The 23,517-nt window shown below is 40.0% G+C and overlaps 2 protein-coding genes across 2 annotated transcripts; both read left to right on the plus strand.

The window, feature by feature from the left end:
* Nucleotides 1–15,890: 15,890 nt before the first annotated feature.
* Nucleotides 15,891–16,910, plus strand: LOC149383324 (uncharacterized). The gene has a single exon (XM_089627749.1). It carries the CDS (start codon nucleotides 15,891–15,893, stop codon nucleotides 16,908–16,910), a length of 1,020 nt encoding a protein of 339 aa, XP_089483875.1.
* A 3,466-nt stretch (nucleotides 16,911–20,376) lies between these two features.
* Nucleotides 20,377–23,281, plus strand: LOC149383325 (uncharacterized). Its single transcript, XM_089628252.1, has 4 exons — nucleotides 20,377–20,868; nucleotides 21,823–22,242; nucleotides 22,718–23,000; nucleotides 23,085–23,281. Exons 1-4 carry the CDS (start codon nucleotides 20,464–20,466, stop codon nucleotides 23,225–23,227), a joined length of 1,251 nt encoding a protein of 416 aa, XP_089484378.1. The 5' UTR covers nucleotides 20,377–20,463; the 3' UTR covers nucleotides 23,228–23,281.
* Nucleotides 23,282–23,517: the final 236 nt, after the last annotated feature.

A 23,517-nucleotide genomic window follows, 5' to 3' on the forward strand; every position in this document is an offset into this window, starting at 1 on the left:
CACGTAGAGACTAGTTGTTCTATAATGCACAAAGTCCAAAATAAAACTTCACTCAAAGTCTTTCAAGAGTCGCTAAGTTAACGGGGTTGTTTGTGGGATTTCAACAAATATCGGCTTGGCTCTTTCTGACTAAGTAACGAGAAGGGTTAACGTTTGACTTTTTCTAAAAAGGGTGCTCAAAAGGATGTTATGGGATGACTTTTTGGCTTGGAGTGACTAACAAAATAAGGGCCTAAATCACTTTTCTTCGATTTGTATCAAGTCATTTCGTCTCAAAGAGGGCTAGAGCAGTTCTTAGTGTTTGTGAGCTTAAGTCATTTAAAAACTTGATCGAACCTCTAAGGACTACTCAAACCCCGGGACGGCGTGTGTGCACATAGGAAGACAACTACTAGGATTGTGTCATCAAACCATAGTAAAATCACAATAAAGAACATGTTTTGGTTTCAAAATTGACTCAAATCCGGAAAAATACTAGCATCCTATGGTATCATTGTCACACCACAGACAAAAACACTCTAGACATCATACTAACATGTGATCATCAATAAAAATTAAGAGAAATAAACACAAAATATATACAAGTGAACCCTCACAAAGGTGATTACCCCCCCACCCCCCCAAACTTAGAATCTACGTTGTCCTCAACGTAGAAGGAGAAAAACATTGAAGAGTAATTACCTTGTGGGGGTGGTCGAACTCCCTTACTCGTTGCCGCCATCTTCCGGTGGCGGAGGTGGGTAATTATATGGGTACCACGGCGGGATTTGAGTGTACGGTGTCATGAGCTCTGGTGGATACGCTGAGTACATTGGCATGTCGGGGAAGGGGTTGGTGGGTGCGTCGGGCGGTGGTATGTTTTCTTGGCGGGCCTTCCACGTGTTGTAAACATTGCGGTGAAATTTGGCGTGTTGTACTTGGCGTTGGCCAAAGAGGAATTGAGGAAACCGTCGACCGCATTGTGTCCTTTGCCGATGGAGTGGACATCATTGCGGAGACTTTGGTAGTTGTTATGTCATCATTTATGCGAGGTAAAAACTGTTAGGAATTCTTGCCAACGAGATTATACTTTTGTAGATTCTCGCTGAAATATTAATAAAATAAAGTTTTGACATTTATAAGTTATTCGAATTGAAAGCGTTATTTCTTATATATATTAAGATTTATGAAACATTCATCAACCCATAGCCTCCGTATCGAACTGAGTCACATGCACGACATCTGAGCTCGGACGGTGAACTAAAACTGGTCGATGATTGGTTCATGCATGGGTACCTGAATCTGAAATCATATATGTGGAACACAAGTGAAAGTTGATCACTTAGTGGGAGCATTCTACACTTGTGGTAAGTGTACGACCCGGACAAATCTTGCTTGTAGATGTGTCGTTCAAGGACCGTTACGACACACTAACCGAGATCACAAATGATGGTCACAGTGAGACTTGATCTAAATCCTGAAGTGATCATGGACACTGGATTATGTTACCGCACTCTTTGACTCATTCGCTAAAAGGCTACTATCATGCTAATCACAGCTTATGTCTTGGGAGCATTGCGAAACATGGTTCGAGTGGGAAGTGATTTATAGATATGGAATCCAGCCTTCCTGAAAGAAGATAAATGTTCTCTCACCTAAAGGTTGATTCCAGAACCGATAGATTGTTTGCACTTCCGAAGTTTGTACGTTCGGAAGAATCTTTCACTGGGGAAGCAACAATGCTTAGGGCTTATAGGTTTCAAGAAAAATATAACAGAATAATTACTTTTCTCGACAAGAGTTGAACTTAGAGGATCTTGATCACGAACTAACTGTCAAGAAAAATATACAGGAATAATTGACTTTTCTCGGCATGAGTTGAACTTAGAGGATCTTGATCACGAACTAACTATATCAGTGGACACTCGTCAAGATGAGTAAATATAATTCTAGTACCAAGGAGGATTCAATCTTGGCTTGCAAGGTGGAGTCTGACCTAGATTAGACAAATCGATGCAGAAAAGAGAAAGGACTTTTTCGTCTTTTCATCGGATTTGTTAAGCTTCTAATACTAGGTCCATAGTCCCCGATTCAGCTCTGATAAAGGCGGATAAGAACTTTCGAATAATAATGTTTTCATTATTATAATCTCACTAGCTATAATTGTGATTGACAACATCAATTATGGAATATGGGTATTTGCATAATTAAATAATTATTTATGGTAGTATTAATTATTTATTGTTTGATCAAGTAAATAATTAATCAATTACTTATTTGTTTATTGTTGGACCAAGTAAATAAATAATTAATTGAGTTTTTAAGCAATTGGGTCTTGCACATATATTGAGGTGGACGATTTTTTGGAGTATCCCGGCACAGAATTTGCGCAAATTTCTCCCTTGGCCATGTTCCAAATTCGTCCATGCCATATATTTATACTTACAAACATTTTCTCTTTAGTTGTTTAAATAAAGAAGAGAGAAAAATATTTAAAATGAAACAAGATATTGTCCTTTTTCTCTCTCATGAATATTATTGAGAGAATAATATTTAAAAGGAAATAAGATATTGTCATTTATTCTCTCTCATGAATATTAATGAGAATAATATTTAAAAGGAAATAAGATATAGTCCTTTATTCTCTTTCATGAGAGAATAATATTTAAAAGGAAATAAGATATTTCCCTTATCATCTCATTAATAAATATTCTCTATTTAAACAGGAAATAAAATCTCATAGATATTGATCTGATGGCTAAGAGAGAAAGTATGATTTATAAGATAAGATCCAATGGCCAAGCTTAGATTCACTAGTGTGAACATAATAAAAGGAAATAATATATTTTGGAAACTACCAAGAATATATCATTTCCACTACTATAAATAGGGGGTTCATGAGAAGAGAGAAACACACTTCTGTGCATTAGAAAATTCGACCAAGAGAGTCTCTCTCTCTCGGCCGACTCTCCCTCTCCCCTCTTGGAAGTCTGTGATTCTAATCCCATAAACACGGTGCGATCTAAACATCTCGTTGCATATCATAGTGAGATAAAGATTATGCCCACTCATCTTTCTTATTCGTCTCAGAGATTACGTTTCGTAAGATTACGGTGTCATCACAGACGAGTTTAGAGTATCGAGGAGCTAAAGCTTGAAAAAGGAGCTAAAAGCTTGAAGATAGTCTTTTAAGACTGAAGACGGAGGAGTCAAAGCTTGAAGATTTAGTAGCTGATCCAAAATATGTAAGTATTACTGAATCTCTGAACCTAGCTCTTATTAGTTGCTTGATATTGCTTTCGTGAATAATTAATAAGTAAATCTAGATCTTGTTAGATAACCATAATATTAATTAGCTCTTGTTAGTGTAATTAATCTTTTTCGCACTTAATATGGTTATCAACGTGCAATAATCACCAGCAAGTGGTATCAGAGCTAATCGATTTACGTTATTAATTGATTTGTTCATGTGGTTAATTTAAATAGTTTGAATGATAAAATATTTAGATTATGTTTTTCATGCAATTCAATATATGATTATGTGAATTGTCATTCGGGGTTGATCGTAGAATATTTGATTTTCGCTTTTCTAGATTTTATGTTAAACCCGAAATTCAAATGGTATAGATTTTTTGTAAAGTTTATTATTATTGTTGTAATCCGATGAGCGACGTTCTTGATCAAAACGATCGGCGCGAGACGTACCCACAACGAGGAGAAGTGAAGGACCAAAGGATAGCCTCCACTTCCCCCCCCCTATTCCCACACCTCTGTGGCTGTGTGGCCCACCTGGCACGCGGCCCAACCACTCGGGTCGAGTCCCACCGTGGCGGGTGGATTCGAGGATAGTCCGGGCTTGAGCCCGGATGCGTGGGCCCACTTAATATAAAAAAAATTGGAAAAATAAATAATTTGATATTGATTTATTTTCCAATGGGACATTGATATGGACCAATAACTTATCCATGAACCAATATGATATTGGGTTCATCTCGTTTTATTTATTAAGAGTCAAATAGGATACGATCAAACAGAATCAAACCATACTTGCTTTGCTTGTTTATTTAATTGCTTTGCCATGCTTGATATAACTTGGAACTTGTGTCGTGGGTTATCATAGGCTTTCATTTATTAAAATTATCTAATTAGATTAGGATAGTTAATTAATGAATGAGTTGAATGTATCAGAAAGCTTTGTCACCAAGCCGATAAGAGGCTAAGCTGGGGGGTTAATAAAAGACGATGTCTTCCCTCCCAACTGGAAGCTTTTCCGGAAGGAAAACTATTAGGATAATCAAGACTAGATGTCACGAATTTCCTAATAACCAAGCTATATCGAAACTTCCGTTTTTAAGGGTAGCTTAGAAAGACTCGAGTTTTTAATATGATTTAGTTAACTCAAGTGGATCACCTAGATTAATGTTAATCTAGGAAAATTAAAATACTGAAAGTATATTGAGTCTGTTAAGGCCTCCAACATTAACACAACACTGTGAGGGTGGTCTTGCTCGCCTCATGACTGGCGGTCTTTTAGACATGGTGGTCGATTCCCTTCGGAAGGTGTAAGCGCATTCCAATACCAAGGTTGTGTTTCTAACGATAGGTAGAGAAGTGGATCTCATGTCTGACCTAGGTTTCGCTAGCACACACGGGCTAAGCTTTGTCTGCTGAAATGTTGGGTCGACTCAAGTGTGAGATGACCGGTGGTTGTCTCATATGGCCAAAGATTCCTATGAAACTGGTAGTTAGTAAATCATAGTTATGAATGTCCATGAACCACGATTACTTTATAATCTGAGATGGTCCTCATTTTCGCTAGGTGCACTCCGTTACGTCACTTTAGTCAAACGGACTGTGACTATTGGTGAATTACCATGGAATATAAAAACTGGTCTTTTTAGAGATTAGTATTTTTCCCCATGCTTGTTGCGTTATGTTTTTATTTCCTAAACCTTTGTGATGAATGTTTTTTCTTTTCGAATAATTATTTATATACTTGTATTTTATTAAATTTCAGCATGACTTCAAACTATTCCTTGTTGAAAGACATAATTGATACTAAGATGAAGAGCGGAGAGTGTGCCCTCGAACACATAAAGTCAATGACCGATAGATTGAATCTGATCGGCTTCTTGGGCATTGAGATTAATGAAGCAACTCGGGTCGAGATCATTCTTGAATCCCTCACCGAGGCATACGCCGGCTTTATACAGTACTTTCATGGTTTCGGCCCAAAGTATGTCATGAAGAAGTTCCAAGTTGAACTTCTAGCCTGGCGTGATGGTTTAGTAAAGGACGAGCCTTTATAGATTGCAATCCCATCTCATTATTACTCTTCGATAAGACAACCCGTGGAGAGTTTCTCGCAATGGGAGAGCCTTCGGTTATCTACATCTCCGATGATGATGACGAAGTAGTAGACTTGTACCCAGAGTCTTGTGGAGGTATTATCCCATCCACAAACATACATGTATTAGAGGCTAAAGCTGTGGGAGTAGTTCGGCTTCAATTTGGAAATAAATATTTGATACTTGATTCAGTTTATTTTATTCCTGGTTTTTGTAGAAACCTTATTTCAGTTTCTGAGTTACTAAAACATAAGTATTCTTTGTCAATGAATGAAAATGCTATTAATATTTCTTAAGATGGAAGAATTAAATGTGATGCTCAATTGTACAATGGTTTATATGTGATATCCCCTGAAAATAAATTTTCTTTTAATGTTGAGATGTTTAAGGTAGCTAAACCCACATCTAACAAAAGATTATAGGTATCCAATGATGATGAAACATATTTATGGCACTTAAGACTTAGTCACATTAATATAAACTGGCTAGAGAGGCTTTCAAGGCTTACCGTTGAAACACCTTAAAGTGGGAACTCTACCTGTTTGTGAATCCTGTATTGAAGGAAAGATGGCCAAGAGATCTTTCTCTGGCCTTGACTAAGAGCCACCGAACTTCTGCAACTAGTTCACTCTGACATCTGCGGAACGATGAGTGAAGCTGCGAGAGGCGGTTATGAATACTTCATCGCTTTCACTAACGATTATTCTAGATATGGTTTCATTTACCTAATGCACTGAAAATCTGAAACTTTTGACAAGTTCAAAGAATTTCGTACTTGTGTTGAAAACCAATTAAACAAACCTATTAAGACCTTTTGATCTGATCGGGGAGGCGAGTTCTTGGATAATGAGTTCACCGATTATTTGCTTGAACATGAGATTGTATCGCAATTATTGGCTCCTGGTAACCCACTACAAAATGGTGTTGCTGAAAGGAGAAATTGAAATCCATTAGACATGGTTAGATCCATGATTAGATATTCTTCACTCTCAACATCTTTATGGGGATATTCTTTGCAAACTGCTGTATTTGTCTTAAATCATGTTCCTTCTAAATCGATATCCAAAACCCCATTGGAACTATGGAACGGAGCTAATCCTAGCTTGCGTCACTTTCACATATGGGGTTTTCCCACTCACGTCTTGAAAAAGAAGGCGAGTAAACTTGAACAAAAAACAAACTTATGTTTCTTTGTTGGTTATTTGGAAGGGAAAAAATAAAAATAAAAAACACGTAAGAACCATGAATGTCAACCTTACATGAGATCATAATGACTTTTTATTTTGTTGAGATATACTTCCTCACTAATGTTATTCTTTAAATAAAAAATCAAGAAAATGATATATTCTAAGAGACATGGAAGTAATCTATTGTAATTTTCACATTTACATAATAAAACATGTCATCGTCTCATGATCCAAATGCGTCCACGGTTTATGTGGTTTTTTTTTTGTTCTTTTAGGTATCCAACACTCGACACTAGTTTGGAAACCACTATTTTTCAATGAACCAACTAATTATGGGTGAATTGTCTCAAGACATTCAAATTTTCATTACAATGTCATCAACAAATTGTTGTCGCACAAAAATGAACAACGATTTAAAACTACGGGCGGTTCGATCCAAGGCCTGACCAATTGATCGCGTCCGAGCCAAAATGTGAACTCGAAGGCCGAGTTGCACCCCCCAGGCCCTGAGGTGTGTATTGGAGGTTGTGACCGTGCCAAATGTTGGCTGCCTACGTACCTGTGGTCCGGGATCAGGTCAGAACGTAGTTCAATGTAGGGGTTATGGCTATCTTGGACTCGGAGGTTAAGGCTTTAGAGAAGGACCTGGCTCGTAGGTTCTAGTGAAGACTTTAGAGAGGTCGCTTGACTCGTAGCTCAGAGTTCTAACTCAAGGGTCAAGAAGATTGGGCGCAGCTTGTGCGTTGTGAAGACTCGAGTCTCAGAATTGGAACGCGCTCCTTGTCGTCAAGGGGGGTTCTTGGATTTCTGAGCCGAGCTGGGAGAGGAGAAGAGAACTCTTGGAATATCACAAGAGAACGGTGAGAGAAGAGAGAATTCTCCAAAAAAGAGATTTTTCCCAAAGGTCTCAAAGTCCCCCTCAAGTGAAGAGGGGGGTGGTATTTATAGAAGTTGGAGGATGCCATAAGTCGGCCCCTTGGGGCCCTTTGGATGGCCGGGCGCATGCGACAGCCTCGGCAAGGGCGCGGGGCGTGCATGGGTGAGATGCCCGGCCAGGCGCGGGGCACCCACGGGCATGAGGCCCGCCCGGGCGCGGGACGTGGCGATCGGGCCAGCGCCATGGCCGGGACACGCCGGCGCACACGGGGAGGCCTGGCCGGTGCCTGGCGCGCGCGAGGCGTGACCGGGCAGGATGCTGGGGAAGCAAGGCGCGCGACCGGGGGAGCTGGGCGCGCGCGGGCCGGAGGGCCGGGGGCACTGGGCGCGCGCGGGCCGGAGGGCCGGGGGCACTGGGCACGTGCGGACCGGTGGGCAGGGGGCGCAGGGGCGCGCACGGGCCGACGGGTCGAGGGCGAAGGCGAGGCGCGCGCAGGGCGCGCGCGAGCCGGTGGGCAAGGACGCATGGGCGCGCGCGGGCTGGTGGGCTCGGAAAGATCGCGCGTGCGCGGGCCTGTCACGTGCATGGGCCGGGGCCCGGCATGCGGTCCGGCCGGCATCAAGTGTTTTTGTTTTTTCGGTTTTCCGAAAACGACTGATAACATAAAATATTATGTTTCGTACTTTGTTGTCAATAAACTTTGGGATTTCGTGACAACAAGGTCACGAAATTTCTTGATTTTGCGACAACATGATCACGAAATCCAGATATTTTGTGACTATGTTGTCGCAAAATAGAGATCATGTCGTTACGAAATATAACAATTTTATGACAATATGGTCACGATTTTTTTTTTTGGCAAATTCACTTAGAATAACTTGATTCTTTGACAATTGTGATTTTCAACCCGGTGTCGAGTGGGGACTGGAATTTAAAAAAATAAAAACCACGTAAGAACCATGAATGTCAACCTTACATGAGATCATAAGATAATGACTTGTATTATTTTGTTGAGATATTGTCACTACCCGCCACGACGAGTTGCAACATATTACCAACTCCAAAATACCATTAACTAAAAATGCGGAAAATTTTGAACTTTTCAAAATAAACAACCTTGCTTCCGATGTCAATCTCCGGTCGAGTAAAGTCTCGCATAGGTCAGGCTCATATGTACAATCGTCACTCCCACGCAGTCAGCGCTCCCATTAACTATTCATTAGGCGTTTACCTACAATACAATTAAACTTATGAGCAATGGCTCAGTAAGTAGATAAGAAAGCAATCACAATGCAATGCATGCACTTATGAAATATTGACAAGCAATCAACTTTGATCCGATGAGTAAAATATTATGCTTCTACTCACGATATAGCTCTTAATTTATGAACCATGTTATGTTATTCTAGTCACTGTCTAGTATTCTCACAGACTTAGGACCATACTTCATCTTCATTTTCTCAATCCATATGACTTCGCACCCTCACTCGCAATAAAATTAATGCCATCTTCTGAACTCTGATCAATGAACCATCACTCAACGTCTATTGTCCTCATAGACTTAGGCCTGCTTACTTAAAACTTTATAGGAATGAGATCCGCACTCTCATCCTATGGTCCATAATAAGCGTATCGTATCGAGTTCTAAAGTGAAGTTTGCAGTCTCATCATGTCCATCGACCAAAGTGGGATCCACATTTCCTTCACTTATATCAACAACTTTGGGATCCTCAATCTCTTCACATCATTCGAGGGTGGGATCCACAGTCCCACACAGTACCATTAATTAAAGAGAGTGAGATCTGCAGTCCCACCTCCGAAAACCAAGTGAGATCCATAGTCTCACAAGAAATAATCAACCAAGGAGAGTGAGGTCCGCAGTTCTGCCTCCTAAACAATCGAATAATCCCAAAACCACTGAAGAATCTCAAATGGTGCTACTGAATCTAAATTCCTACGGTCTCGATATGCATAGATGAATCCACACTCTTATAGTCTCGATCTACTCAACAGAATTCACAGTCTCACGGTCACAACATGCACAACTGAATTTACACTCTCACGGTCTCAATCACGTTATTATAGTCTAACTCGATATTAAGAGAATTGGTAACTATCTTATGTCATAATTACGTTAAGCACAAGTTAGTGATAGTACGTAACACTTCTGTAAAACTAATACTAATGTCCTATGGAGGTAGGGGAATGGTTTTCTACGCCCGGCAATGGTGGCAGTTTCCCGGCGAAAATGGCCTTAGCTTTGCTGGAAAACAAGAAGAAAGGAGACGGCGGATGTGAGCTGACCGGGACCATTTCGACCACGCTCCGGGAAAGGCGCGTAGACAGGGAGGGGTATGGAGGTCAGATCGTTAGTACCTCAGTGAAACAAGTGGGATCCAGCCTGGTGATGGAACAGAGCAGTGGATCTGACAAGAAGATGACTGTTGGAAACGAGCTCCTACGTGGCGCGTGGGCAAGTGGAGACGGTCTTTTGGGGAGATCTTCTGGAAAACAAGCGGAGAAGCAGGAAGATTTCAGAGCCAAAAGAGTGATGGGGGAAAATCGAGGAAAAGGGGTTGGTGAGGGAGAAACCCATGCGCTCTGTTTTTTGCACGAAAATAGGGAGTTGACTCTGAGTAGCCATAACCCTATACTTAAAGTTCCCCAAAGTGAGGATAGGTACAACATACGAGACAATGGGCCTACTTTAAAAACCCATGAGGAAGGCTATAAGACTCCCATGAAAAGGTCTTCAGCGGGTTTAGATGCTGAGGGGGTGGGCCTCGTGACAATAGATCCAGGGAATCTTTGTGAAGCCCTCTCTACACATAACCCCACTCCCAAAAGAAAGCTGGAGTTGGGCCAAGTGGGCTCGCGCGATGTGGCAGGCCCAGACGGATCAGGGAGTTACAAGAAACAAGTTGCCAGAGATTTACGGCATGAGATTTTGGCGGATCAAAAAACTTGCGAGGTAAACAATTTGGCTAACATTTTTGAAGGCGTTTTTGCTGAGGGCCAAAAGAATATGGTGGTGGGGGAATCCCAGAAAATAGCCAAAGCGTTTAGGAGACGGAAGCGTATAGGCAGTGGAAAATATAAGACTGATCAAGGAGGCACTACAGGCACCATTTTTATCCCCAAAGCTAACAAGAGGGACGAGGAAGGTGAATCGTTGGAATCTTTTGCTACAAGCTTCGAGATCGAGGAGGTGGGTCATCCCAAACCCCCGCCCCCCAATGTTAGTCCTCTCGTGGAATTGTCGTGGTCTCAATGGAGACCCGACGGGGGAGGCTCTTCGGAGCCTCGTGAGGAATCGGAATCCGGATGTTGTTTTTCTTATGGAAACTAAGATGAGTATTGATCGTATGGATTTGTTACGGAAGAGATTTGGGTTTTGGAAAGGGGTGGCTTATCCGGCTAATGGTTTGGCTGGAGGTTTATGCTTTTGGTGGAGGAAAGGTCTCAATCTTGAGGTCAGCAGCGTTTCTAAGCTTTTTGGCATTTATGGGCCCCCGTACGCGAGAGAGCACCAAGCTTTTTGGGATGCCTTGATTGAACCGATGAACAGAGGGGGCTTGCCTTGGGTCCTCATAGGGGATCTTAACCAAATCTCTTCGACGGGAGACAAAGATGGGGGCAGAGCGGTCACTTGGAGAACTTGCGGCATTCTTCGGAACTTCATGGAGAAGACCGGCGGCATTGATCTCGGGGTGAGCGGAGGGCATTTCACGTGGTCGGACGGTCGTGACCCGTCGGTTTGGGTTAGGGAAAGATTGGACCGGGCCATCGCCAACCCGGATTGGCTTTGCAAATTTGAGAAGGCAGGGGTCAATGTCGTCCCCATCATTGGCTCGGATCATGCTCCGCTCTTGCTCGATTGCTTTCTTCATGAAGATAAAGGTAAAAAACCTTTCCGATTTTTTGAGGCGTGGGCGCATCTTCCGGAGTGTCGAGACATCGTGAGATCGGTTTGGCTTCCCACCGGGACCGGGTCGGGCGGAGGCCCGCTCACGACAAAAACCGTTAAGGTGGGGAAAATGCTACATCATTGGCAAGCTAAACATTGGCGGGCCACTCAAAATAGTATCAAAGATAAGTAAGAAGAGCTCCTTCGTGTTCAAAACAGCAAAACAAGAGTCGACGCGGATAGAGAGGGTCGGCTACAACAAGAGATCTTTGAGTTGAATCAGAGTGTCGAGAAGGTGTGAAGGCAAAAATCGAGAGAAACATGGCTCAAAGAGGGAGACGCGAATACAAAGTTTTTTCACACGGCCACCACCATTAGACGAAAGAGAAACTTTACCGGGACCATTAAGCGTGATGATGGGTCCGTGTGTCGGAATCGCTCGGAAATATGAAGCTTTTTAGAGGAGAAGTTCGGGGACCTCTTCAAAGCCTCGAGGACCTCATTTCCGGCGGGTCTTGAAGGTTTGATCGACAAATGCGTTGAGGAGAGCGATAATAGTAGAATTGAGGCGATTCCAACCGAGGACGAGATCAAAAGAACGGTGTGGGAAATGCATGAGCTTAAGGCCCCCGGCCCGGATGGACTACAAGGCGTTTTCTACAAAAAGTATTGGGATTTGTTGGAGGATCTCTAGTGGAGTGCATCCGGCTCTTTTTCGAGTCGAATAAGCTTGAGGATAAGATGAATTTTGCTTACATTGTTCTCATCCCGAAGTCCGGGGGAGCGGATTCTTTCAACAAATTCCGGCCCATAAGTTTATGTAATTTTAGCTTCAAGGTGATTACTCGCATCATCACTTCCCGGTTGCGGAGCCTCCTTGAGAAGATGATTTCCCCGTTTCAATCGGCCTTTATTCCGGGCCGGTGGATCGCGGAAAACACAATTCTTGCGAGGGAGGTTATGCATAAAATGAAAACGAGTAATGGGAAAGGAGGGCTCGTGGGGATCAAGATCGACATGAGCAAGGCCTATGACCGTGTTGATTGGGGATTCCTTCTTGAGGTCCTTTGATGTTATGGGTTCTCGGAGAAAGTCATCGCGATCATAGAACAATGTGTGTGCAAGGCGACGAGTGCTTTACTTCTCAATGGGAATCCGCTCAAGACACTGTTGGAATTGATCTAGGGTTTAAGAAAAAGTTTAACGCTTCTTTAAGCGGCGGAATTTTAAAAAATTTCTTTTTCAAGTAAAACAGTTTTTACTAACCTAGGCAAAGTGCAAGCACATGTAAATAACACTAATATGAGCATAATAAATTTACTAACCTCTTTAGAAGCTTGAACGTTGATGAGCCTTCAGAAGGTTGAAAACGTTCGTCTCCCTCGCAGCACGTCTCTCTTTCTTCCTCGCCAACTCGAGCAACCACGAAAGTTTCTATCACAAGAATCACTCGAGAAAGAAAGGAATTAGTGTGTGGGCACTTTTAAACACGACAACTCAAGAACAAGTCTTAAGTCGAAGAGCTAAAACACTAGGTCAAATTTGGACCTAGGTGCCAAAACAAAAACCGAAAATAACTAGAGAGAGAGAGAGGTCGGCCACAAGGTCTAGAGAGAGAGTCTCTCAATCTCTAACTTATGTTGGATGAATGAAATGAGAGAAATGAGGTGGAGTATTTATAGGAGGAGGATTACCTTCAAAATGTAGTTTCCTCATACCTCTTGCACGTCCAAATGAGCTTCTAGAAGCCTTTGGATTTGTTTCCTCATTTGCTTTCTCTCTTAGTTGGCCGAAATTGCACTTTCCTTCTAGAGGAAATTTGTTTCCTCTTTTTTCTTTTGGCAAGTATCTTCATACATTAATGCACAAAATAAACTCTCTTTTTCTCTATTGGGTTGCACGAAATTAGTCTCCCATTCTCTTGGGTTGGACGGCCAAAGGGCTTCTAGAAAGCCTTTCTAGATTTTTCTTTACTTGTTCATGACAACACAAGAAAAGCCTATTGAGAATTTTCAAGTAAAATTCTATGAAATGAAATTAATCCACAAGGCCCAAAAAATCTAATTTTGGCCGAGTGTTACTTGTCATCAAATGACCATGTCAAAAAATTTATTGACATTCATTTCATCCTATGTCTCAAAAGACAAAAATACCCTTTTAACAATTTTCGTTCTTGTTTCGACTTAGCTTCCAGTTTAACTATTCCTACTCGATGTGATTCGTGACAGTGACCTCATGGATCCAAATGAACAAAGCTTGAGCTAAATACTTGGACTCAAAAGTTCACAAACCTTTTCCAAGTTTAGCTTAATGTCAACTGACTCCACTAAAGAGTTGACACTGAAAATCTCTCGGTTCAAATGAATTTATTTTCTACTAAAAAATTCAACCTAATTGTAATGAGTGGATCCACAGAATGTTATCAGTGTTTACCCTTCATGAATATCATCAGCTAGTCGGGATTTACAAAATTACCATTTTACCCTTCTAGCTGTTATTTCCTCAACTCCTCTGTCGCTTGTGAATAAGTTAGAAACAATGTATTGACGAGGAGCTAACAAGTCACATTGTTTCATCCAAAAGAGTCAAGACTCAATTTGGACACTGGCCAGTTCATTTATTCACACTCCAAGGAACAAAGCATGAGGTGATATACATTGCATTTCAGCAATCTTGTACATGAATTCCATATCTATGAGAACTTCACAAAGTTACTCATGACATTCTCACAACTTAGTATTTCACCAATAGGCCTTGTTCGGAATCACATAGTGAGTCCGAACTCTGACTTTCTCAAATGAGAATACTAAGGTGTGAAATGACATGTCTCATTTCAGGATTAAGGTAAGCACGATGCAATTCATACGTAGTGACTTCGAGACATAAGAGATTAAATGGTTTGTTCTTATCTTGTCTCTAGAAGTGCACTGGTCAATTCAGTACCTTTGGAAGATACCTAGAAGAACTATAGAGTCTCCAACTCTCAATGCCTCATAACCAGACATCATAGATTCTTCTAACAATCATACTAGGGTCAATAGTTCGTTGACCCTTAGATTGCGAATATATCGTTTTAAGCAAACTACGAAGAGTTTGTTCATGCAAATCTACATTTGTCTCTTCGTAAGTTGTTTAGTTTGTTTATGGACTAAAGACTAATGTTTTATCATAAAGCTTCAAACAGACACGAAAGAATGAATGAACGTTTCAACTTTTTATTAATGAATAAGTAATTACAAGCAAGAGTCTTCATGAGACTTTATTACATCAAATGTACAATATAAAGATTACAACTCTTCTTGTGGGCACCATTGACAACAGACACTTCACCTTGAGCGGGGGCTCCGGCAAGGAGACCCTTTGTCACCATACTTGTTCATCATGGTTGCCGAGGTGCTTAGCCGCCTCCTTGCCAAGGAGAAAAGTTTGGGCCATTTCCATGGAATCAAAATTGGCCGACGGGCCCCAAGCATTTCTCACCTCATGTTTGCCGACGACACAATCCTCTTTTGTCGGGCAAAGGTTGGGGAAGTCGAAGCGGTGTGGAATTGTGTGGAGAAATATCAACGGTGGTCCGGCCAAGAGGTAAACGTTTCTAAATCCGGGCTTATTTTCTCTAAAAATTGTTCTTTGGCTTTGAAAAGAGTTGTAGGGATCCGTCTTGGGATTGAAGAATGCTCGGAAGAGGTGGTGTATTTGGGCAACCCCTTGATAATTGGCCGCAATAAGTCGAAAGCTTTTGCTTCGTTGAAGAAGAAGGTTCATGATAGACTTGAGGGGTGGATGGCTAAGACGATTTCGCGGGCGGGTCGTACCACACTTGTGAAGTCCGTGATTCAAAGCATTCCTACGTATACTATGTCTACCTACAAGCTCCCAAACACTTTTTGTCGATCCTTAGACAAAATGGCGAGGAAGTTTTGGTGGCATGGACGGAGTGGAGAGGGAAGATTCTTAGCGCTCCGGCAATGGGAGTTACTTTGTCAACCTAAAACTAGTGGAGGCCTCGGCTTTAGACGATTCGAAGACACGAATATGGCTCTTATGACCAAGATTGGGTGGAATTTGGCCACGAACCCCAATCTTATGTGGGCTCGGATTCTTAGAGCTAAGTATTGTCATGCCTCAAGGTTTCTCGATGTGGTGTATATGGACGGGAATTCCCCGGCTTGGAAGGATATTTTGGAAACTCAAGCAATCATCCGCCGAAACTCGTGCCACTTGGTCGATTTGGGAAGCCAAACAAAAGTCTTCCGAGATTTTTGGCTCCACCCGGATAGGCTCATCGAGACGTGGGACGGCGTGAATCAGGATATGTGGGTGTCAGAGCTGATCAACCCGGGAGACGGCGAGTGGAACTTGGAGCTGATCTATAGGATTTTCCCGGTCGAGGTGGCGCGCAAGATTGAGGAAACCAGGCTGCTGGGAAGCGTGAAGATCGCCTGATCTGGTTGGGCAACTCGTCGGGGAAGTTCACCGTGAGCTCTGCGGCGGCGAGGACGGCTAGGGCTCCTCGTGGCCCTGCAGTTCAGCCCGAGGAAGTGTGGAGGTTTATTTGGAAGGAAAAAATTCAAGAGCGGTCCAGGCTATTCATGTGGAGAGTCACGTCGGAGTGCCTACCCACGGCTGTGAAACTGGCTCGTCACGGTCTCGCGGTCTCCACGGCGTGTCGAGTCTGCGGCCAGCAAGAGGAAACACTCGCGCGCGTCCTCTTTCGCTGTGAGAACGCTAGAAGTCTCTGGCGCTGCGAGGGGACTAACTGGGGGTTGGTTTTTGAAGATAACGTCACAGGATTGGAGCTGGTCCGAGCTATCTTGGATCGTAGCGGGAGGGGTAGGTCGTCGGAGACATCCAGATTAGGGGAGCTGATCAAGGCTTGCATGATCTTAGAGGCGATTTGGCAGTGGCGCAACTCGTGTATTTATGCTCCTCAGACTTTGAATAGAGGGCAGACCGAGGCCTCGATCCGGACGGGAATCGCTGAGAGGATGTCAATTTTGGCTCACTCCATCAGCGCCAAGGATAAGAGAAATAGAGGTATCCCGGGCGTCGGTCGGGAAGATAGGTGGCGGCCGCCGGAGGAAGGCTCGGTCAAACTCAACTCGGACGCGGCTTTCTCTCCCGAGGGCGCGGCAGTTGGGATTGTGGCTAGAGATTCGGAGGGTCGTTTTATGTGGTTTTGGCGCAGCTCGGTGGCTGCTACCTCGGCGTTGGAGTCCGAGCTCATAGGCGTTTTGCAGGCTGTGCTTTTGGCGAAATTTCGGAACCTCAAGCAAGTCATAATCGAAGGCGACAACCAAGGTGTCATGTTCGCGCTTCGGGACGGGTCAGAGTGTCCGGAGGGTAGGTGCCTCCCGGTTTTTTTGGCAATTGTAAACCAAGTTACGTGTTTTGATAGTATTTCCTTTAGTTGGGTCCCTCAGAATGTGAATCGTATTGCTCATGCTTTGTGTAAATGGGCGGTCGTAGATCACGCATCTGATTTTTGTAATCTCAGGGAGATTCCGACTCTTGTTCGGAATCAATTTTTGACCTCCGGGTCTTCAGTAATTTCAGAGGCAAGGGGTGCGCTTTCCTCTTCGTCGCACCTGAGGGGGCCGGAGAGGTTTTAGGCGGCTCATTTTCAAAAAAAAAATAACATGCAATCTACAAGTGACATGTAACAATAATAAATCTTACGTTGTGGCATGTGCATAACACGCCATAGCAAACAAAGTTAAATTGTATTGCAAATAAATATCTACTTACCTTTTTGGAGAATCTCAAATATTCCACTACATTTGGGCTCACACTTAAGAAAATTTCATCCATGAGCTCGGCCTTGAGAGATCGTTTAATTTCAGCCAAAGTCAAATTCTTTCATTTAGATAATGAACTTAAGGTAGGCACTGAGTCCACCTCATGAAAAAAAAACTCCGACGTGCTCCATCCCCTTCTGCACGGAATCACGCCGAGCCAACAACTTATACGAATTCCGGCAAGGTATAGAAGCTCTCTCGAATTTTCTCTTCCTCATGTCTCTCCCTCTCGTCATTTCTCTCTCTCTCCACAGTTTTCTCTTTTTTCTCTTTCAATCGGTAATATAACCGAATGAAGGAGATGAGGAAGGCTTATCATACCCTATGGATAAGCTTGAACATATTTATATAGTCCCTCATTTCCCTTGCCTTTTCTAATTTCCTCCACAACTATTTTTCCTTTGTTGCAAATAAGTCATTTCTTTCCAAAACTCAATATTTCATATCCAAATAAATGGAGGATGACACCGAAAATTAATCACAAAATTTTCATACTCCATTTAATTTATTCCAAATGCTTTTTTTAAGGCATGTCGGAAATTATTCAGACGTTCGAGACTCTTCAATATTTTTGAGACCACTGAAATTCTCGTTCGGGAAAATTAAATTAATTTGAGATAAACTCGAAGCTTCCAAGATTGTAAAACGTACAAAATTTTTGTTTATGTACGCCGAGTAAAACTCGATTCTTACAAATATACTTCCTTACTAATGTTATTCTTTAAAAATTCAAGAAAATGATAAATTCTAAGGGACATAAAATAATCTATGTTAATTTTTAAATTTACATAATAAAACATGTCATCGTCTCATGATCCAAATGTGTCAATGGCTTATGTAGTCTAAAATTTTTATTTTGTGATTTTTTTAGGTATCCAACACTGACACCAGTTTAGAAACCACTATTTTACAATGAAACCAACTGATTATGGCCGAATTTCTCAAGAAATTCAAATTTTCATGACAATGTCGTCAAGAAAATGTTATGCTTCGTGACTTTGTTGTCAATAAACTTTGAGATTTCGTGACAAAAGATCACAAAATTTCTTGATTTCGTGACAACACGGTTATAGAAATTATTATTTATTTGGCAAATTCGCTTAGAATCACTTGATTCTTTGACAAATATTGGTTTCCAACTTGATGTCGAGTAGGGATTGGAAACTATAGATGCAAATACATTGTATAGTTTGCAGTCTCATTTTTTTTTGTAACGTCAAATGCTCTACTAATTTTGGATGAAATGGTATTAAAGATTTCATATTTTGTGACACTGTTGTCATGAATTTGCAAGTTTTTGTGATGTTGTTGTTCACAGGTTGCAGTTTAGTTTCGTGACAATATAGTCATGAAATTTAAGCTTAAAAGATAACATAGTCAAGCCCGGTCTTAAAAGAAATTTAGCCTCCGATATCTTCACTTTGATACCAAAATTGTCGAAACGAAGGTCGAAATCAAGAGCTATGAACTTTTAAAATTTGGGTTTCTTTCTTTCATTCTCTCTCTGTCTTCCTTTTATTTCTCTTTATTAAATATATTATATTAAAATTACAAGTATTTGTTGCAACTAGTCAATCTTTTACCTCATTTTCAAGGATCTAGCTCAAGTTTCATTTTATTATAAGAATAGCCGATCAGACCGAAGTTAATTAAATTAATTGTTCAATTAATAAAATTAACTCAAAAGTTAATTAAATTAACGGTTCTGTTAATTTTATTAATTTCACAGTTAATTTAATTAACTGAACAGTTAATGTAATTAATTTTGGTCTATTGGATTATTTTCTTGATAAAATAAAAACTTGAGCAATTATTTAAAATAAGTGTGAGATATAGGGTTACTGGACACAACGAAAATTATAAGATTAATTTGTGTTTTAAAAAACTTTTTCACGTGCAGATTTTAAAGTATTGAAGATGACAAAAGGCTAAAATGGTTTTCACTTGAGTATTTTGAATGTTTTAATTCATCTCTTGTTCTTGTATACTTCATTGGCATCGATGAAAAATCTTCTCTATTGAAAATGTGTTTTAATGTGCTCTTTTTATTCGAGTGTATCCATCTCCTCGAATTAAATTTTAATATACTAAATCAATTGACATCACAAACCTTGAGCAAAAAAAAATGACATTTCAAAAGAACTTTGAAAGGGAGAAAAATATGAAAAAAAAAATTAAGTAAGTAAATAAATTATTGGAGATGTTAGTTCGAATATACAATAATAGTATTTATCCTAATTTTCTATAATAAACTATTTATATACATCTAATAAACTACGAACCAACAAATATTGACACAATGAGCTACCTCACTAGTAAGCACCGCTACTTCCCAAATAAGATGGATTCAAATCACAACAATCAAAATAAAACAAGCTACGAACAAAGTACAAAGATATTTGTAAACTGATATAATTGTTAGTCCAAATCAAGAATTAATTACCGATATTGATACTTCTGCTACCGATGAGTATTTAATGGTCATTTGAAAATTATTGACACGGATTTTACCAGTAAGAATTTAATAAGAGACTGCTTAGCAACACATATAATAATGGTATTATATAAGATAAAATAATTAAAAATAAGATTGATCTCAAATAATATTTGAGTGATTCTTAATTTTAAACAAGATCCAAATAGAAATAATGAAGATCTTATCAATTGTTTTTTTTTATAAATAGAAAACTATACATTAATTTGAGAAATGCTTATGACTTGCGTAAATAAATAAATATATAAAAATAAAAATAAATAAATAAAACTATCTATGTACCACTTGGATTTCGTTACCGTTGATGTTTTACCGAGAGGTAAATTATAGCTCAAACCCGACTTTATTTGAAACCTTGGACTCCAAACTAACATATTAAAGTCACTAATCAAACCTTTTTATTACATAGAAAAAAAAAATTATATCATATAAAAAAAATAAAAAATAAAATCCTTTTTATTTTCATTGAACCGTTGTCGTTTGAAATCATATTCCAAGTTGTCACTTTACGCAACGAAATCACGAGAACTTATTCCCAAACGTCCATTTCTTCCCCCTTTTATTCCAAAAAGAAAAAAGAAACAAACACATGAAAACACTTTAATAATCGCGTATTCATTTCTATTCAGCAATCAGTGTCAATCAATATTTATTTCCTCATAACTATCAAGCTCTCTCTTTTTCACTTTATCTACTTTTTCTTTCATTGCCCTTTTGGCCTTTTGCTCTTCTTCATTAAAAAATAATAATAATAATAATGATAATACTCAACAGTTTTGAACGCTCTTTAAATGCATTTCAACTTAAAAGCCAAACCCACTTCTTATTAGAAGCTCATCAATTCAATTCATAATCTACTCTCGAACCCAAAAAATGGAAGCTGAGACTCAATCCCAACAACAACAACGAACCCCACTAATCGAGGACAGAGAATCAGATCTCAGCGAGTCTCTCCACAGCTTAAAGACCTTCCTCACAGTCTTCGGTTTCTGTCAGAGCTCGATCCTCAGCTTCGCTCTCTCGTGGGTCTCTTTCCTCCTTCTGGGCTTTGGACTCCCACTTCTCATCATCCGAAAGTCTTACTGCTCAAACTGCGAGGATTTTCAGATCAAAAGCTTCGAGCTTGAGATTCTGGTGGCTCGCTCTCTCGTCGCTGCCATTTCTCTGCTCTGCGTGTCTCACAATCTTCGCAAGTATGGAGTGAGAAGGTTCTTGTTTGTGGACAAGTCTCACGGTCATATTACTCAGTTTCGTCAAGAGTATATATGCAAGATCAGAGTAAGTGTTTTTTTTTTTTTTTTTTGCATGTCTATTTTAATAGGGTTAAATTTGGTGTTTTTTTGTTTTAGTTAAAGCTGAAAGGGGTTGATTTTGTTCTAGATGTTTCGTACGGATTAAAGTTACATGATTGATACAATTTTTGTGACAATGGAAAACAGAAAATGAAAAAATGATGTGACTCTTAAAGAATGCATCTTTTGCATGTTCACATACTCAGATGAGTATTGGGATTTAGGTTTTCATAGGATTAATAAGTATACAATAATATGAAATTTAATACTTATTATAATGAGAATGTAAATTTGATTGGCTTGATGATTTTACTTCATTCATTAAATGATGTATCTATTACTTAGGTGTCCTGTATGATTTTTGTAAGGGAACTATCAAGGTATCTTTGTTCAAATACTCTCAATGAATTTTGTTTTGGGTTAAGGACTGTACATTGATTAGAAAGATGATTATAATATTTTGGTTTACATTTAATTGGCTTGATATTTATGTTCATTCATTAAATGATGTGTATTATCTAGGTGTTTTTGTACAAAGTTGCAAGCACTCTCACTTTAAGATTGAATCTTTGGACATTGGGTACATGATATAATATTGAACAGAGGAGATCGGTATTAGAAATCCGGGTTAAAGATTGTATCTTGAGTAGAAGAACCTAGATGAATTTAAATATTTCAGCTATGAAAATTTTAAAATTCTAATGGCTCGATGATTTAAGTTTATTCACTAACTCATGCATATTTATCTTAGGTGTTTTTGTTCAAACAGTCTCACATAAAGATTGTATCTTTAGACATGGTACATACTATAACTATTGAACGGAGGAGATGGGTATTATAAATTTGGATTAAAGATTGTATCTTCATTAGAAAGAACCCAGATAAATTTAAATGATGCACTATCTAGGCGATTCAAACACCTCTATACATATTATTTCAGGCCTTCTTTCGATTATTGGCGGTCTGTGTATTCCCTTGCTTCGTCGTGAAGATCGCCTGGGAAGTCTTTCGGACGAGACATTTCACGTTGCAAGCCGTGTCGGGGATCGTGGGTCTCGTGTTCTCGTGGACATACACGACCGTGATCTACCTTTCGGGCGGTGCTCTCTTCAACTTGGTGTGCAATTTGCAAGTCATACACTTTGAGAATTACGGGAAGCTTCTAGAAAGAGACATGGATGTGTCGGCCTATATCAAGGAGCACGCCCGGCTCACTCACCACCTCTCGAAGATCAGCCACCGCTTCCGGATATTTCTGCTCCTCGAGTTCTTGGTCGTCACCGCCGACCAGTTCGTGGCCTTGTTGCACACCACCGGGAGCCGCGGAGTCGTCAACTTTTTCAACGGTGGCGATTTTGTTGTAAGTTTTTTGTTTTTTTTTTTACAGAATTTGGTATCCTTATGTGCAAATGATTACTAGTTATATATTTATCATCCCAATTCATAAGCTACTATTAGGATACCGATACTTGGGACATTTAGATATTATTAGAGCCCCGGGGGTCTATAATTACCCGGAGATTCGATCACGATACCGAAGTTCATAACAGTCTCTCAAATCATTCATTTATCGAATAAAATTACACATATTATATACTAATATCAAAGTTATAATAAAAATAAATAAAATATATATATATATATATATATATATATATATTAAATTAAATTCCTCTTTTTTTTCTTCTTTCTATATTATGTTATTGGTTGATAAAAAAAATACAGCATTAGTACAGTCAAATAGACTTTAACCCACTTAGCCTTTTTGCAGTATCCTAATTGATTTATGATTTTGTACTATTTGTTATGGCTCGGTCATGATCACGACCGTAAAGATCAACTCTATCGTCGAGGTAGCCGGTATAATTATATGCCTTCATTCGGCCGCAAAGATATCGCATAGAGCTCAAGCCCTCGCCTCGGTCACTACAAGATGGCATGCCTTGGTCACATGCAACTCCGACAATCCGTTTCGAGCGGATGTTCCGAACGGAGCCGCGGGACCCACGATTTCGCAGGAAAGTGATTTGGAGTCCGCCGATTTCGAGCCGGTGACCACGAGCACCCAAACGGCTTCTGCTTCTTCTACGTCCTTGTATCACAAAAGACAGGCTTTTGGTAGGAATGAATACAAGCTTTATAATTTTTTATTTGTTATTCTTCTCTTGTTAATTTGTAGTTGACACTTTTGTTTTGTTGCAGTAACTTATGTGCAGTCTAATCTGGGAGGAGCTACGATATTCGGATGGACGATAGATCGTGTGCTCGTGAATACGATTTTCTTTGTTGAGATGTCTTTGATTCTGTTTGTTCTAGGGAAGACCATAACCTTTAGTACCCAATGAAGATCAACTTCACTAATAATGCTCTGATATATCTAATTGTACAATGTTTTGGAACAGCGTCAACATTTTCCATTTTTTAAATTATTTATTTTCCGAAAATTTCATTGGTGATGATATATATACACGATAGTTAAATAGGATTGTTCAAGTGTTTATATGCTTGCAATAAATTAATAATTTAAGAAAGTAATTTATTTTTCTCTTTTTCTTTCCAAGAGAAAAACAGTGCATATATTCTTTGTGGCCGTCATCAGCCAAAATTTACCTCACGGCAAGCACTCTTTTCAATC

The sequence above is a fragment of the Urtica dioica genome, chromosome 10 (genome assembly GCF_054948205.1).
Source record: "Urtica dioica subsp. dioica isolate 48M chromosome 10, U.dioica_male_clone48M_v1_H2, whole genome shotgun sequence".
NCBI lineage: Eukaryota > Viridiplantae > Streptophyta > Magnoliopsida > Rosales > Urticaceae > Urtica > Urtica dioica.